The sequence below is a fragment of the Cuculus canorus genome, chromosome 1, assembly GCF_017976375.1.
Source record: "Cuculus canorus isolate bCucCan1 chromosome 1, bCucCan1.pri, whole genome shotgun sequence".
NCBI lineage: Eukaryota > Metazoa > Chordata > Aves > Cuculiformes > Cuculidae > Cuculus > Cuculus canorus.
Window position 1 is genome coordinate 137,455,855 of NC_071401.1, and position 18,760 is coordinate 137,474,614.

At 36.4% G+C, this 18,760-nt stretch overlaps 1 protein-coding gene across 19 annotated transcripts in view; it reads right to left on the minus strand.

Moving 5' to 3' along the window:
• The window catches only part of SOX5 (SRY-box transcription factor 5), a 651,718-nt gene that overhangs the window by 224,920 nt on the left and 408,038 nt on the right, over positions 1-18,760 (minus strand). For 18 of the 19 annotated variants that reach the window (XM_054078778.1, XM_054078736.1, XM_054078763.1 and 15 more), the window contains one exon: positions 1,732-1,942. In XM_054078778.1, the coding sequence (XP_053934753.1) occupies positions 1,732-1,942 (211 nt within the window). Of the gene's footprint in view, positions 1-1,731; positions 1,943-5,810; positions 5,924-18,760 lie in introns of those variants that run through there. The other variant, XM_054078823.1, reaches the window with a different exon arrangement.

Sequence of the window (18,760 nt, forward strand, 5' to 3'; positions counted from 1 at the left end):
ATATTTCTTGGATGGGGAGTAAGCAGAGACATGAATATGGCACCCTCATAATGATTTAACTAGGGCTTAATGAAATTTTCATCACAACCTGCTGTTCATTTTAATGGCCTTTGAAAGACAATAGAACAATGGCTAGAGGGAAGAAAAGATTTTCTGTTGCATGCATTTGCAAAGCCCAACATTCAGTTGCTCCCCCTCCTCTTTCTCCCAATCTCTTCACAAAGCTGTAGATCTTTTGTTTGTACTGTATATTTTCATTTTAGTAGAGCTGAGATAATGCACAGGCTCTGTAACCATTCTCTATCTGTGGCCTTTCCTTAATGGAGTCCGTGAAGGCTGTACAACCTCATACTCAACAGAGTATTTATACATTGTCATCCATCCCTGTTCTTTCCTCTGTCTAATATAAGAGTCTGGTCTCCTTCTCCCACATCACCCCACTCCAGATATAGGAAAAATCTTTCCCATTCAAAGCCACAAGGTAGGTCATGGCACTGACCACTAAGCCCATGCAAATGCAAAATGAAATGCTATATTATAGGTAATATTCAAAAAAAATGCTTAGACAAAGAATTTGTTTCCCAGCAGACCCTTAATGTGCACTCCAGTCAAGAAGACAAGACTAATTTAAACCCCTGTCATGCTCACGTATGTGATAGTGTGGCTGTGTTTGCATAAGTATTTTCATTCCAGTATGCAGGTTGTCCTAGCATTTTCTTGTATGTGCTGCAAATTTATGCTTCCACACTGAGGTGGGCTTCAAAGGCAATGCTTTTAAACATTTGAAATAGATTTCTACAACTGGATAGATGGGTATAAATGAAAATGAAGTCTTATTACTGTCCATTAGGGAATAAGGCTAAGAATGTTTACACAACATCAAGTGGCTCACGGTACCCTGGAAATCTAGCTGCAAATATGCATGCTGGATACCTATGGAGAACGTGGTGAGAACTTCATCTTCCAGTCAGGGGTTTGAATCTGCCCAAAGGCAGGCACTGAAAGTCTTACTTAAAGGAAAGCTGTACTGTGGCTTCTCAGAGGTGAGATGTTTGGTCTTAGCCTCAGCCCAGAGGGCACAAGTGGCATAGTCATCGACTGGACATACAGTCTTAAAAAGAAACTGAATCTCCAGAGATGATATCTATATGTCAAGTTTGCAACTTCCTGGCCAGACATAATGTACAGAAAACCTGCACTGTGTCTGTATGCATAGTACCTGCACTACAGCTAAGTAAATGATGACATGACAGGATGTGCCCCAGACAAAAGCTTTCATGAAGTCCATATTTAACTTCTTACCTTTCAAATAATGACATGTCTACCAGATAATTTCTCAAAAACATTGACATTGCTGACTACAATGCTTTTTGCTCTAGAAACGGGGAGGGAGGGGAGTAGTGCTGTAAATGACCCCCAGGCTATTAAAATTACAGCGCTCATTGTACCCATGTTGAGGAGGGCTGCTATGGCTATTGCAACTGCGAGTAAAAGACCGTTACATCAGACAAAGGCTCTTATTTGGGAAAAGCTAAAAATGTTAGCTATGATGGGATATTGCTGAAATTTATCTCTAATGTAGACAAGAAGTATGAGTTCTTTAGTTCAATTTTGCTAGCAAGAAAAAGCAAATGGAGCAGAAAATGGGAGGATTAAAAAGTATACGTATTCCAAAGAATCTGGAGAAAAGAAAACAAAATATAAAATTTTGGCCAGTTTCCCAGGCCTTACCTTCTGGCTCATTTTTGATGAGCTCTTCCATTTTTCTTTGCTTAAGGGTGTCTACAACATCCGCTAGGCTCCCTTTGCGCCTTTCAGGGGTTCCCAGGGCTGTGCTGGACAATGATTCTCCACTCTGACGCCCACCTTCTTCTGCCTTCAAGGGTGAGGTAGATGAGTTGTGCGGGGCAAATGAAGACATCACTTTATTGCCATCAACTTCCTGAAAGGGGAGAAAAGCAAGATGAAACATTTCTTTCTTTTCTTAAGGAAGAAAAAAATAAAGCTAGAAAGAAAGAACAATCCTTTGTTCTTTGAGTTCATCGCTGTTTCTTCTGTTGAAACCTTTAAAAAGGCATGCAATGCTTCAAAAACACCCAGAACAAAGCCTATCCATAAAGCATAAACCAAGATTAGAGCCAAAGTGAACAAAGATCAGCTTCCAAGAGAGAAACATAAGATACAGCTTTTCCCTAATTGAGAAGTGTCGTACTTATAGGTTTTCTAATAACAATGCTATTGATTGCCTTTAATTGTTTGTTCTTTTACAGGTTTCTTTCAACAATTTCTTCAATTTTTACAAGGACCATTAGCTTCCTAACTATATAACACATTTAATGCCTTGATGGCTAGTTGTTGTAAGAAATGAAATAGCAACCAAATATTAAATGCCCTTCATCACATGACTTATTTTAACTCATAGTGAAAGTAGTTCTCCCATCTATAAAGGATGAAGCAATTGTTTTGTGTCTCCCAATTCTCTTTCTATTCTCCTTTTCCACCTCTACATGACTTTCTTGTAGAGACAATGTTTTTCACAAAGGTGGTCCTAATGACTTTGACTGGCGGCACAATGGCAAAACTCTGTGACTTCCTGGAACATACACACAATCCTCGTCACGTAAGACTCTATAGAAGTCTACTCATTAATTTTAATGGAAACCAAAACTGGTTTCAGCATCTTCAAACTTGCCTTCATTAATGTGACAGCCTTCTCCCTCCATACCTCTTCCAACATAAAGCAATGCTCTCTGCATATATTCTTTTCTCCTTTTATGTTTCTTTTATACCCTACCCTTCTGTACACATCTTTGAAACCTTTTTTTTTTCCCTCACTGTTAACATATGTCATCTATACCTTGCAAAACTCAGGTCAACGTCTCCAAACAAAGCTTGCTGCAAACACGAGCTTTTATTTTGATCAGATTCTCCAGAGGTTTTGCTCCTTTTTCGTTATCCTATATTCTTACATTTTTGTATTCCAGATGTTTAATGATTCTTTCTGAAAAGATCACTGGACTGACTTGTGATCTGGGTTACAGACTTGGTTGAAAAATGCTTAGCAATTTGTAAATTGTTTTCATTTTATAGAGTGTGAAAGAGACACGTGCAGTTTTTAGTTATTTGTGTTATAATTTTGTTTTTCCTGAGTAATTTGTGTCTCCATTTGATAAACACCAATATTTCAGAAAAAAAGCATATTTTTGTAAATAGACCACAAACTGCTAAAATTTATCTCAATAAAATTTGAATCAAGCAACACAGAAGATAAGAAGTAGAGAATGTATTTGTTTTCACAGACTACTTAATTTTGGCAAAAGGATTACCTTTGGTTAAGAAAACTTTTAGTGCAAACAGTTTTGAGCAGCTTGAATGTGTTATACTAGTGAATAAATTCCCTAACAGAATCGGATTTAACTGAGATTACAATCTGGGCCATCATATGCCCCAAAAGCCAAACCCAGTGATGTTAATGAGAGACTTTCTACTGACGTCAATGAGCTCTTGACCAAGCCCTAAAAAATTTTCCGATTCTAGTCAACAGAAATGCTCCTTTTTTCCCCCTTGCAACTCCCTCCAGTTTTGTTCTGCACCTGGAAAATTACTAGTAGCTATCAGTGGATTTTAAAAATTATTTGGAGTGGAATCTAATTTTTTTCACATCTATAGAACTGAATAAACTGGTTTACAACACTTATCTAGATGAGCAAAATTGTTAAGTTCAGCATCAGTTCAGATTTTATCTAACATTCAAACCTATTATCACCAAGTGGCATTTTTTTTCCTACAGACAAGGCTAAAAAAAGGAAATATCTTGAAAGCTGAGCTCTTATCCACACTTCGAAGACAGATAAGCCAAATACTGCCCTTAGTTACAGTTCTTAAATCCATCTATGCCATCAATTATGTATAGGAACAGTATTGTTCCTAAGTTTACCAGGAATTAGTTTCTTGTTTTAATTCGAAAGTGAGCCCCAAAGACTCTCACTTCTGTTTCTGTGTGTCTCACACATTGGTCACAGGCACAAAGTACTTGCAACAGCTGCCTAAACCTCAGGAAACATCATTGCTGTTTCCTTGTACACTCTGGGTACATGCAAGCGTTCTTTTACATACAAATATATTTTGACTATAAAACAAGTTTGGCATAAGAAAAGAAGCATAAGAACACAAGGATTGAATGGTATGTAAGATAACACAAGGTGATCCTCAAAATTACAAAGTGCTTGGCATTTGAACCCCCAAGTATTTTAAAAACTACCAAAATTTCCCCGCCCTCTTTCTGGGGAAAAGGAAGTGTGAGGGGGAGAGGACAGGAGTGTAGTTTGTGGTTAAAGCATCGTGAAAAGACTCCAGATTGTCAATTATTTTTCCTTTTAAATGTTCTGTGCAACCATGGAAAAAGTCACTTTCGCTTCTGCACATCCATTTCCTACCTGTGAAACAGGCACAGTAGTAATTTTGTATATTTTAAAGGTCCTAGAATGATAAAATCCTTAATAAGACAGAGACTCCCTGATACTACAATGTTGGCTAAAAGCATTTATGTTGTATCAGAGTTAAGACAACTTCACAGCCAGACAAAAAAGGAAAGGGGAGGGTTCTTCTTAGATTTTTTTTAAAGATAAATTATATATTAAAACATACATCTAAGTAATCATTCCCAAAACAAAACGTTTCCTTAGACTGCTCTTGTTATGTGTGCATGTATGCAGTGTTTGCATCTCATATACATGGGCTATTTATACACTTGTGGGGCTTAAGATACACTCCACTTAATCAAAACACATATACAGTAGGGGAACAGCTGCAATCACATCTCAGTGGGCTAAATTATGGTACACCAGTGAATTATTCATTCAAAAAGATCTGTAGCAATCACACATTCATTGCGTGATTTGCAATCTAAGAGGAATCCTCTCCTTTCCGTACCAGCGGATGAGCGCACACATCAGCTACTGCTGTTGATGAGAGTTCTACATGTATCCCCTAGCACACCAGCTAGAGAATCTGCCTCGCCCACTTGTCCACGATCTTTTCATTCTGTCATTCAGAACAACAACCTGAAATGCTCAACTGTTATCTTGGCTTTTGCTTCAAATCTTTCTGGTTTTTTTTGTTCTTTCTCGTGTCATTATTGGAGAAAATGAAAAAGAACTTTCAATGGTCCTAGATTTTTACGTTAACCACGTAAAAAGAAAAGATACATTCCCATAAAATTCATGTCAATGGCTGAAGAAAGCTAAAAAACGTTTAGCAAAGAAACTCCTCTGACATTATGTATGAGAGTTTAACTATCCCCCTGAAAACACACAGATAAATCCTTAATGGCAAGAAAGATATGTCAACAACAGTTTAAAATTAATCCCCTGAGAAGGAAGTTCCCTCCCAACAAGTAAGATTTATCAGGTTTCTCTTTTTGAAAGGACAAATTCACATGGCTTCTTTTAGTTAACTGAGAAAAGCAACAGCGCTGTGAAGAGTAGTATTAAAGAACCCAAATATCTACTATTGACATTTAAAAAACGAAGTCTATCAAGCCACATGTAAGACATATCTCTCAGTCACCAAAACAGTAGAAAACCAGACACTCTTTTACAGGAGAATATTCTCTCTCAGCTACGTAACCATTTTACCTGTTCAAGTTTGATTACATTCCAGCCTCTGGCACTGTTAATCCTGGTAACAGTTTTATGCAGTTAGCAGCTGCTTCATGGATGGGGTTCTATTGTTCATTTGCATTGCGAATTGCTCTGCTAATGTGTGCTGGCACAACATTTCATCGAACTCCGAGCTAGGACTGTACTCACCAACACCTGATGCTGCAGCTTCTTCTTGCGTTCGCCACTTCGGAAAGGACCTACACAGATCCGGCTGAATCAAACATCCTAGGCACTTCCTCTCTACCACCACCAACACCACCAAAATAAAGGACCGCCCTACGTTTTGCGTCTTCTGCTTCTGTTCCAAGCTACAATCCACAGGAAGACTTGTTAATTTACAAGAAAATTGCCTACATAAGGCCAAACAGTTTTCCACCTATGGAGGAAATACCTCTTCCAAGGTTTAATGATAAAACAGGCTTCTGCCCTTTCAGGATGAGGTCAATAATCTTCCTTTGTTAATCTTGGGCAAGCTTTACTTAATCTAGCCCCCTTGTCACCTTTGTGATTGACAGGAAAAGTCATGTCACTGGACAATGGACTTATCCTTACTGAGCAATATCTTTTTTGAAGATTACACAATATTACCCTTGCTCTCATAAAAAGTGCAAACATCTTGCAGTTAAAAGAAACTATTCATTCCAACTGTATCTTTCAAATTGTGTCTGTTTCCAGGGTCCAACCAAGGCCTTATTTCAGTTCTATAAAGGACCAGCAAAATACTTCATGAAAAGAAACAGGTTGTACTTGGAGATTTCCAAAATGTCTCTCAGTGCTCTAAATAGAGCTCATCTTCTCCTGCCTCATATAGAGATGCACGTTATTCCTATCTGCAATTAAACTCAGACAGAAAACTCTGTTTCCGTGACATTAAAATTTTGTCCCAAACCAACTAATAATCGAAGCAGAAGAAAACTTAGTTCTAAGTCTGAAACTGTTAATTACCACCATATGGTATGCAAGGAGGCTTCATCTGCAGCAAAAAAAAATAAAAAATAAAAAAAAAATATGAGAAACAAGCTTCTGGCTTTGCAGCCCAAAACACCTGGGATAAAATACTCGTGTCTTTAAAATGCACATTGATATTGTCTGATTTTAAGAAGCCCACAATCCTAAAAGTCACCTAACAGGTTCTTTTTTCAAAGCTGGAATTTTGCCCATACTTTGCTCTTTTAGAATGTGTAACGAAGACGTGAAAGCAATTTTTTTTTTTCTCTGCTTTCTACATTAGGCATGTAGGCCTATCTATTTTATAGTCTCCATAGTGACCAGGAAGCTGGTAACAGTATGACATAAGACATAATCAGAAAACATAATATTTCACACTTCTGAAGACAACTGACTCCTAAGCAGATTAGTATGCTTTGCTATTTATTTTCATTTGTTTTACCTAATAAACTTTTAGGGAACTAATATCTATGTTTAAGTTTCAACACCATAGCTACTTCAAGTGAAAATCTGAAAGCTATAAAACCACTCCGAATGACCACAGGAGGTTCATCAGTGATTATAAGAAAAACAAACTTGACGTTTCCACTATTTTTAAGGCTCAGAAGAAATAAAAGATATACACAATATTCACAAACCTTTGCCTTAATTAATGTAATTAACTTACTTCAGGAGCTAAGTGCCACCAGCTTCTAAAAGGAATCATATCTTCAAACCACTTAAGCAATTTGGAAAAACCTCTTCTTCTACATTTTGTGTCATAGGGCCTATAGGGCAGATATTACCATAAACACATACAGTTTATGGTGGCTGTCAACCTGGCACCTTAAGGAAGTCAAAACACATATTCTTCAAGGCATCCTTGTGGACATGGTTCTTTTTGCACTTCAGAATTTCTTTGTGTTTATTTTATATTTCAAACAGATCTTTTGTCTATAAGTTTCCTTCATGGAGTAAAGTTGTTCTTCAGTGATGGAAAGGAATGATCCCAGGGAGATTTAAAAGAAAGAGAGGAGGATACAGTGAGAAAAAAAGGAGATAATGTAAAAGGGCACAGAGGGGGGGAAAAAAAGTGGAAGGGGATAAACCTACCATTACAAAATAAGAACTGACAAGAACACATTATCCAAGGACGGATAAAAAAGACATCAAAGGTTGTAACGTAAACAAACCTGGAAAGATGTACATCCACAGATTCTGCTTCTGCAATTAGATCCATGCAAACCAACAGCTATTCTTATAGCTATTCTTACTCTTTTCCTAGGACTGTGGTTTTAATAATGACAAAGAACTGAAATGTAACGGAGAGTGAAGAAGTTGATGAATAGATGTGAAGGGTCAGCTGAGGAGATCATCACAGCAGAGAATTAAGAATTTTATCTGAATTAGGTGGACTAAACACAGTAAATAGAAATGCATATGTTTTTCTTTTTACTACAGTCATACTATAGGCCAGCAAAATACACTCAAGGCAAATTTTTGTTTTGGCTTTACTAAGATGATGTATTCAGGACTCCATGATCCATATTCTGGAATAACTGCCAATTATTAGACTTACAGAAGCCTGACAGCTCTCCATCTATAATGAAATGTTCATACTTTGAATACTTTGGTTGGTATTGGATTTTTGGGGTTTTTTTTTCCAATCATTAATACCTCTTGTCCTTCAGGTTGTATTTATTTAACATTAAGTGATGTATATAACTAATAACCTCTTTTTGATGAAGCAGAGGATATACTGACAGAGATTTCAATGAGAAGACTAACAGGTATTTCCAGTGTTTGACTTCTGTGAACCTGGCTGAAAATGATTTGAAGTGCAAAAAGAAGACCATCTGCTCTATGAACACTGCTACATCAGACACTTCCCTTTCTTCTACCTCTTTCCTCCGCATGTAAAACTGAGACAATAACAAATATTTCCTACAGATTATGGCATTTTATATAATTGATGTAAAAAGCCTAGAGATTATTGGACAAAAGCCTCATAGCAGTTGTATTTTCATTTTTATTGATGCAATAAATACTCAGCTCTTACATTACTCTGTGGTGCACTACAGCCCAATCATCTGAAACAGGAAATTGGGAACTCTCTCATATATCAAGCACCACCCCACAATATCTGACAGCAGCACTGAAATGTACGTTGATTTTTTTCCAAATACCATGATAGTCAGCCGGCTGCCATAGCGGCATGAGCAAGAGAAAATTCCAAGCTTTTCCAGGGTTTGGAGATGAGCTGTAAGAAACTGTTGAGGTGTGTTCACACAAAAAGAATAACTTATAATCCTTTTTGCATTGGTTTCTAACTTTATCCTCTGTGATTTAAAGAACATAGGAGCAGATTTTTTTTAAGACTTAAAGTCTCTAAAGATCTAAGGACGTGCTAGTGGAATTTTTGAAAACACACAATAATATATATTCAGTTAATTCCCACCAATTTCATTATAGGTCCCTGAAAACAGAGTTTTAACAAGCACAGCATGACTGGCTAACTCTCTGTGCTTCTTGAACAGACCATTATCAGACTATCTACAGTACAGAGCACAATCTGATAACCAATGCTTTAAGACAAACATTTCTTCTCCTCTGACTATTCTGCATTCCAGCCCACCCCCAAACATACAGCACAAGTTTAGTATTTCTTACTACTTAGCCCTCATTTCTACTTGATTTACTACAAATAAAAATGATTATATGAGAACTGTGGCTCCATTTGCAGTTAAAAAAAAGTATGAGAATAAATTGTGAATGAAATTTTAGAACCTTTTTTATATTGGGTGTCTAACAGGGTTTTTAAAAAAATGTTTTCTTTTGTGCTGCAGATTTTGGGTTTATTTTTAACCCATCTCTTTCCCCCATTTCTTGCAATGAAGTGTTCCCCCACATGTAAAAGTAAATTGCAAATCTTTCTCGATAATAAAGATATTAAATATAGTAAAATAGTAACCAGTTTGTATGGGGCAAGTGTGGTTACTGACAGAATTCTTGACACTCATCCTTAGACCAGACCTCTTCTGCTGCTTCTTTCTCCATCAAAATTCAGTTTAAGAATGTAATTAGGATTACAACTATTTGCTCTCAAAATACTTAACAAACAAAACTGGCATTTGAGAACTCCTAATATGTTAGCTATAACCTGCAAAAACAAAGAACATGTTGTACTATAACAGCCTTGTTATCTTCATGCTAGTAATCTTCATGCTTAAAAATAATAAATAAAACTCTGCAAAAGCACTTTTAAGACTTTTATGATCTCTTCCCTGGGGGACTAAAGATCACCCTTAAGACCTTGCTAAACAAAAAGTAAGACTACTTATCAAAACAGCTCGGTAGTGTCTTCAGCATACGTTAAATCCTTCTAATAGTTTGGAAATCATGTGGCATAAAACGATTATCTTTGTGAAAACACAAGCTTACTAACCACACAGAACAACTCCGGTATTCTAAGTGTTATAAAACATATGTTGACTGTCAAAAACAGTTTCATCACCATGCTTTCTTACTATGAAACAAATCCATTGTCTGTGCTAACTCCTTGAAAGAATGGGAGAGGACAGTCTGAACAGGATTTAGTGATTCAACAAAAGGAATGCCAAAGGCTTGCAATGGCTCCAAGGCTGGTCCCAGCTACCAAGCTTTTGTATTACAATTCAATACAGTTTTCAGATGAGAATGAGATGTAAGATCATCTCCTCCGTTCTTCAGTAGCCTACAAAAAATTGGACGTAACAGACATACTTCACCTCATTACTTTGTCTGGATGGCTGAGATGAGGGTAAAGACAAGCCATGTATGATTTGTTCAAAACTGCATCCTGTGTGTTGAGGATGATTTGGAGGATATCTTGTCCAGAGAGAACAATCCTCCAGACTGGGGTACACGAGAAAATAAAATATCCTACCCCCGTAAGGGCCAAGGCTCATGTTCATACTTCTAATTCCCTCAAGGCAGTGTGATCATACCAAGTACTTAAAGAAGATACCTAAGCAAACGGCACACTCAGCCCTCTGGTGTGGTCCCAGTTTTTTCATTTGAGCTAGTAAAACATCTCAGACACACTCTGAGGTTTCCCATTCCCCCTACTAATACTCCACATAGTAAAAAAATAAAACCCTCATTGCCCTGAAACATTACCACATACTTGCTTCCTTTCAGTCCCAAACTCTTCTTATACAGCTTCTTCTACCAGTGCTCTGGACTACTCCTTTTCCATGTTAGAGCTTGTACCGTCCACATTTTTTGAACAGATAGCATATATTTACTTTGTTATTACTGGACCTTATTTAGCCTTTCCTCTTTCAGCATCCTCTCACAAATCCAACTCTGTAATCATTTGTTACTTGCATCTGAAATCCCTCCAGTTTGCTGACTTCTCTAACGTGGCCAGAATATAACACATTATTTCACATGTAATCTTAGCAGAGTTATGAGAAGAGGGACAATTACCTTCTTGTTACCGCCTTTTTTGCTGCCTTGCTGCATGACAAGCTCATATCTAATTTGTTTTAACACACCTAAATCTTTTTCAGCATTATTGTTTTCCAAGTGCCATACTCCCATTGATTATCTGAGTTTTGGATCACTTTATCCAGCTGTATCAGTTTGTAATTTTACATTTGATTATTTCCTGTCATGCAGTCTCCCCTTGATTCCTTTGATATTATGGTCCTATCCTCTCTGGCGCACCACTTGCAACTTTAATGAGTACATTGCAACTCACTTGTTCAAACTTCCCTAACAATGTATTTATTTCTCCTTGTTTTTAAAATGTTGCTACAGGCGCTCACTGTCCTATGAATCCTGTAACAAGAACTAGACAGCTTACACTAGGCAAAGGACTACCATAACCCAATTCCTTTCAGTCCATGTTTTTTTCCAACCATCTCAGACTAACTAACGCAAGACAGAGATGCTGCTACATAGCAAGGAAGCTCTGACAAGCCAGAGTAAGCAAAAAGGTACTATAAGGAGTGACACCTGAACAGAGTATGCTGCCCTAGGAATTTTATCCTCATTCCTACTGAAGGAATTCCTCTGACAATCTCTGCCATTTTCAAAGAAGGTACTCATCTTTTTTTGACATTCAGTACATCTGTCTCTTTGTACTAGTTAAACAAAATCAAACAACTTAAAGCATTACTGGTTTTCTTTTTTTTATAACTACAACCAGAAAATGTAGAATATCCAAACAAGATGCTTGAAACGTGATCTGAAGAAAGAACCTAGAAATGCATGCATACTTCTCAACTAAATTCCATGCAACTGCCAATATTCAACTCTTTTGGAATTATTTGTTCATTACACATTTGAAGATGTTAGCCCACACATTTAATACCAGGAATCTTGCACATCTACTACATGAAGGATAGGTATGTGGCTAAATCCACTACCCTTATAAAATAATCATGTTCTGCTTTATATATGTTGTATATTAATCATAAGCCTTCTCATTTCACACCTATTTATTTACTTTTACTATGTGTTTGCTCTCTTGCTTTTCAAAAGACTACAACTAGACTTACAGAATGTTAACTGTCATAATCATCCTTGCCTCCATAGAGATTAGTATCACTTTGGTTTTCTGAATGCAATCCTCTGGAACTTCTCATTTTCCAGAAGTGTCAGAAAACATTATTTTATTAAAATAGAACAGCTATATGAGAAATAGCTGCACTGCCTCCACTAGAGTCAACTGTAGCATAAGACATGACACCACATTTAGAATACGATTTTTTCAAAATTAATGTTATTGGTTCAGAAATATGTTTGTCTCATTCATTAATTTTTTAAATGCGTATCATCTAGCATGTGGGACTCATGGATCTGCTTTTATCTAAGTTTTTTCACCTGCTTTTTACAGACTTCACCAGTTACTTTCTGGTTACTACTTACTCTTACACTTCTTAAATAATGGCTACACAAACAATAATTTATAGGATTTTTCCAAGCAGTAACTGTTTTTGTTCTCTTTAACAGTTACTAAAAGACCTGTTTTCCCTCCAAAATTTCTTTCACCCGTTCTTTTCATTCTACCTTTTATAACTTGATTTTCCTTTTATCAATGACCATTCTACAATTTTAGTGTAGTAAGATTTGGTATAAAATTCTGGTATAAATCAAATTAATTTTCTCAACTTTGGAGGAAAGACTGCACAAGAAATAATAATGTTTATTAAAAAGGAAATATAAATATATATTCCGTGTTTATCAACACAGAATGAATACATTCACAGAAAATCAGTTCCACAGAAACTGTGTACAAAGTAGGACTCAATCTTATTTGGATCTCATGCACTTCAAACAGAGGATGGTGTTTGATCAGAAAATGCCAAATATATCAAAATAATTAATAAAAATTAATATGACAAAAGTCAATCCACATAACACTGATACATAGATGTAACATGTGTTAGAACTACTCAAAAATTTGCTAATTAACCCCTACAAAATCCATTTGTGATATTGCATATAGGGCAAACTAGGAAATGACATGAACTGACTTGCCAGGTTCCAAAGCAAGGTAATGGCAGATTACATTCGGCATACAAGAACCAATTCTCTGTTCACTCTTCCAGGTCTTAGTACATCTCAAATGGTAACATTATGTTCCGCTCAGAGGAGCAGCATGATATCATTTTATCATTTAAGTCCCATTCTAAAGCTCATTCAAGCAGAGTTTAAAAAAGATTTATAAAGCACACAGACCCCACGCACAGGAGCCAGTTTAGACTGTGGTTGAGTGATGCAAAAAAGCCAATAAATTCTGAACTATGACACATTCACAGTTGTTCTCACTCTGCAGATCATTCATTCTTTCTTCTGTTCCTTTAAACCACAGTCAGTAGCATACATTGCCTACTATGAGAAGACCTTTGTGATAAAATGATATCAAGGAATGTTGTGACACTCCTGATTAAGAAATACACAGTAAGCAAACTATACAGAAATGCTAATTTTCCTCTCCCTTTCCAATCACTTACCTAAATTATTCTGAGTAATACAAATTATCCTTATTAGCTTTAAGGCAGTTCATTCTTATTCTCTTACACCATTTTGTTAAAAGAAATCACATTTTCATTTAAATAATTTTAATAATTCAAAATAAATCAGCTGATTGTCTGCTATCTATTTTCCTTAACAATTAATTTTGTGCACCGTCGTATGCCATGTTCACAAACAAAGAAAAAAAACGCCAAAGAACATCTATTCTTATACAGTCATAGGCAACTATCTATCATCAGCAGAGGATGAATAACTTCTGCTGGAAATAGCCTTTCTTCTCCAAGCTCCTCTTTGAATCACTGATTTCTGAATATTCCCTGTAGCTTTCAGTCATCATGAAGTGATGCTGAAAAACCCACAGAATTGCCCAACCCTAACAAGACAGACACAATTTTCTCCACTTTAGCTGGAAAGAATGTAAGCCTACTTTGTGATGAGGAAGTATTGGTTGACTAACAGAGCACGGTTTTACAAAATCTGCCTTTTTCTGACCCTAAATTTATCAAGATTGAGTCTCAGGATGCGATCCAGCCAAGTATCGCTGTTCCTACCAGCACTGAGCTGATGTACAGAAGGCTTCTAACGAAAAGTTCTCTGTAATCCATTCATTATACTTAGCAACATCAAAGAGGGAAAAATAATTAAAAAGCTCCCATTGAGCACCAAGAGACCTTGAGCACAGACAAGAGTTGAACACAAAGACAGGGTTTTTGGTTATAAGAGTCATACACCTTCTTCAAATATACTTTTTTTAATTCTTATTAAAAAAAGAGTACAGTACACTTTGGAGAGTTTTCTTATTTTTCTTCCTTCAATTCTGGTATATGAGTGTCTACACTTAAGAGTATACCTATTTAAACATACTCAAAAGAGTTACATAAAATTTCTTGATTTAAGCTTTTCAATCTTCAGATGTACACACGTGTAGTGATTACATTATTTGAAAAAAAAATTATTCAATTATGTAAAGTAAGAGTTCAAATAACATGGGAATGGTATTATAAACAGGAACTACAGCAAGAGCTCGTTTTTACTGTACAAGGTACAAGCAGGCAAAAAGCTTATTTCTAGCATTTAAGACCAGTCCATCTGAAAGGCATCCAATCTTCCTTACAGCATTGTTGACAGTGTCGGAAGTTGCACTTACACATTTAGATAAAGCTTTTCTCAATTCCAACATGAATTGTATTTCTCTTATTCAAATATTACATAGTGTCTCATAACTTGACATTCAAAGAAACTTTTAGAAGTAGATGGCCAAAAGATGATGTCACAATGACACCATGTTGCAACGTCCGATATACCTGACCACCAAATGCTTTCTTGAGTAGTTAATGTAGTACACCATAGTCATGTTCAGGGTATTAATATTAGCAACAGTTATAACATGACCATTTTTTTTCTTTTATCAGTATTAACCAGTATTAATTGGGAAGCATGTTTGTGTTCTTCATAGAAATGAAAGGTACTTCTTTCCTTCCATCCATGTCTTATGTTAAAGAAAAATTTAAAATTTTGGAAGGAGATAGATACATAGTCTGTCAGCTGTCGTGTCTTTCAACCTGTTTTTACACAACTCTTCCATGACATCAGTTTCCCTTGATTACTTAGGAATCGGATTCTTAAAATAAGGAAGTCTTTACATTGTAGGTTCAAATATACCTCAAGCCTGTACAAATCAAGATACTGTTATCACACAAAGAGTTGGTAATGTGAAAAGATTAGATGATATACAAATCACAGGTACCCAAATCACCCAAGACATCATCTTCACGGGAGAAGAATAGGATTAAGAAGGCCAATAGAACAGAACAGGTATGCACAACTGTATTTTCAATGACTAAATGGAGAATTTCTGAGGACTGTCTAAACAACATCCTTTTGTAAACAAATTTCCATTAAGATATTACTTATAAGCCTAATTGTCCTGATACTTACTCTTCCCTAAAGAAGCTGGCCAGAAGAATGAATAATTAGCAAGAGTTTCAGAAGAACTCCATCTGCAAATTGCATTTACCTCCATAGGTTACTTTCAGTGAAAATGGGATCATTTGTTCAGAAGACTAAACTGTTCTGGAAATCTCACTTCCAAAACACATTTTATTTTAAGCTTTTGTGTGCAAGTTTATTAATTTCCATTGCAGCTATTATTCACTTAACTAAAAAGTGGAACATTCTTCCTTGGAGGTACAGAGTGAGTCGTGGTACCAGAGAGGTCAGCTTATGCTCAGTGTACACTTAATAAAATATGATCAGAATTAGCTATGAAAATTTCTCAGAAGAACGAGTAGTTTGCTATATGTTTTACCCTTTTGCTTAAGCACTGCTGAAAAGAAAAGAAACATTATTTTACAATATTCAGTGACGATACTAATGAAAATAAATGGGAAAATAGACAGTCACAAATATCTTTGGAAATTGCAAGCCATTCTTGTGACTGCAAGGGTTGCATTAACTTTAGACTGGCACAGATCAGTGTAAGTTCGCATGGAAGAATTTGTGTTCTGCTTCATCAAGAGATGAACCTCCAACAACGCATGGAAATAAACAGAACAGTGGCTTTAAAATGTCATCTTTATTCAACATATTTCCTCCTTGTTTATTTCCTAAGTCATAGCTATCTGCTTGCTTTATTGGCTACATTTTTTTAACAGCCATTAGTACTAAAGAGTCAATACAGCTACAAAAGAAGACACTGGACTCTGCTTTGCAGACATATCAACAAAATTGTCAGTTAAACACTATTTGCAAAATGTTTATTACTAGGGATGAGGAGAGGCAAAGAGGACACAGCTTTATTTTCAAACTCCAGGTTAAGTTAGCATTACAGGCAATTAATAAAATATCATATTTTTATGCAACTAAACTTAACCTCTAAAGCCACAGAAAGACAGAAAACATGGGACCCTTTAACGTCATTTTTACAGTCATTTATCTGACTATAACCACACTTTAAAGCATTAAGGTTAGCTGGTCATGAAGCATGAGCTACACTTCTGAGTAGCATGCGCCACATTTGACTTGAGAGTAAATAAGGGACTGACACTCCATTAACCTTCACAAGTACAATTATTTATCAAAACAGTTCAAAAGAGTACCCAACAGAGAACTGATAAATCTGGAAGTGAAAAACGAAACTGTAACAGAACAAACTGATCCTCTGCCAGTGATGAAGAGCTATTTCGTACCACGATTCCTGGGGCAAGTCCTCCTGTCAGATTTCTAACACAACTATCAATTTAAAAGGACTTAATTCACATTGGTTTTGACAAAACCTCAGAGCTTTTTTGTTCTTTTTTTATTTCCATCTTCTTTCTTGGAAATAATATATGCTAATATCCTAATATTTATAGGATATGCTAATATTTATAGGCATCTTAAAACACTTTCCTCAGAAACACACGCAGAAAACTCAGCAGAGTTGTGACATGTTTTTTCATATCTATTATTTTGTGCTTCAAGCTTCAGCACAAGTGCTGCACTTGTTCACAATATTCCTGTTTGGTGAGTTGACCATCATCCACCCACCACCATATAAACTTTATTTGTTTTATTACGGGACCTATGGTTGTCTATAACCATGTAGTCCTAATCACCTAAAACTTCTACAATATCCTAATGTTGCAAAATTCTCCCGAATTCCTCTCTGAAGCATGAGATTGAGCTGTTCATCGGTGACGGTCACCTGCCATCAATTACTTTGACGTTTGGACTGCAGTAGCACTCTGCACTTCCAAAAAAGGGGAACTTTCCTTAAAATCTTCTACCCAAAAGTGCCAGGAGGGAGAGTTGAAAGAAAACGGCTTCACTACATGAAGATACATTCGTGATCAACTGGAAATTTTACCCCATCACTGTCATCTCTTCTTGCACATTGGTTTTCCTTTAGCAGTAAAGCACACTCCTTTATTCCACTGTACCCTAGACTGATCTTCAGCATCTCTCTGACGTGCAGATGGTAAGAAATCACTAAGCATTTACCACTGGAGTTGTAGCTACCGCAGCAGAGCTCAAAAAAAAAGACATTGCTGTGCAGCAAACAGACTGAAAGTGTACACAGGACTTCAAATTATCCATCCTCTCTAGACCACTTAAAATGAACGCAAAGGCCTTTTGAGAATAAGGTACTTGACAAAAGCCTCCTTCTATTCTCTATCACAGCTTCAGCTGGATGGAGCAGCCCCAGTGTTCTTCCTAGTCTTTGCCCTCCCTTTATTTCACTGCTTTGTAAAAATGCATGAAGATTCATGAGCACAAACAGCTATGATTTCCAGATGGCTCATACATATACCTTCTTTCTGCTGGTCACAAGACACGAATCTCAAGATGTAAAAATAGAGAGACAAGGGAGAAAGACTCTCTTTAAGGGGAATGTGGGTTTTCTCTTATCAAGTAGCCCAAAACACAGTAAAAAGAGAATGCTGACTGATATCAAAGTCAATTTCTACTAAGTGTCTTCTAATAAAGTGGGAATATTGACTTGATAACTCCTTTTAACAGAGGATTTATTAAATCCATAAAACACAGAAAAGCACTATCCTCATTATATCAGTTACCTTATTCCAGCTTGTGCAAACAGTGGATTCCTAGATCATAAAAGGAAATCGATTTTGATTTTTAAATCTGTCACACACTTTACCATATAAGTATGAAAATAATTATGCTCAGAGGACTGAATACTTTTTAAACATGGCTCAGATAATTGAAATCATAAGGTCTGATGCTTATTTTCTTCCCCATTGACTTCCAGATCAAGTATCTTAAATTTAAAAATCTCTTCCCTGCTAACCCCTTGTCTTGGAAAGTCACTCTAGGACCTGAGACACAACATTTCTTCTTCCTCCTCCCTACCAAAAAAACCCTGTAGTGAGACATCACTGGTAATCCCTTTGATATGCAAGAGACACTATAATCCATTTTGCTATTCCGCAGCCATGCAGTCAAAGCTCTGCAAAGCAAAGCAGCCCCAAAATTTGTCTTCTGCCAGTGAAAGAAGCAAAAGCCAGTGGCACACAAAGCCTTCCTTCCATCAGAAAATTTAACCACAGCTAACTAAACAGATTAGTACCTGAGAATATTTAATTGCCAAGTTAATTGAACAAAACTATTCAGCACCGTTTATAAAACAATGACTGAGCCACCAG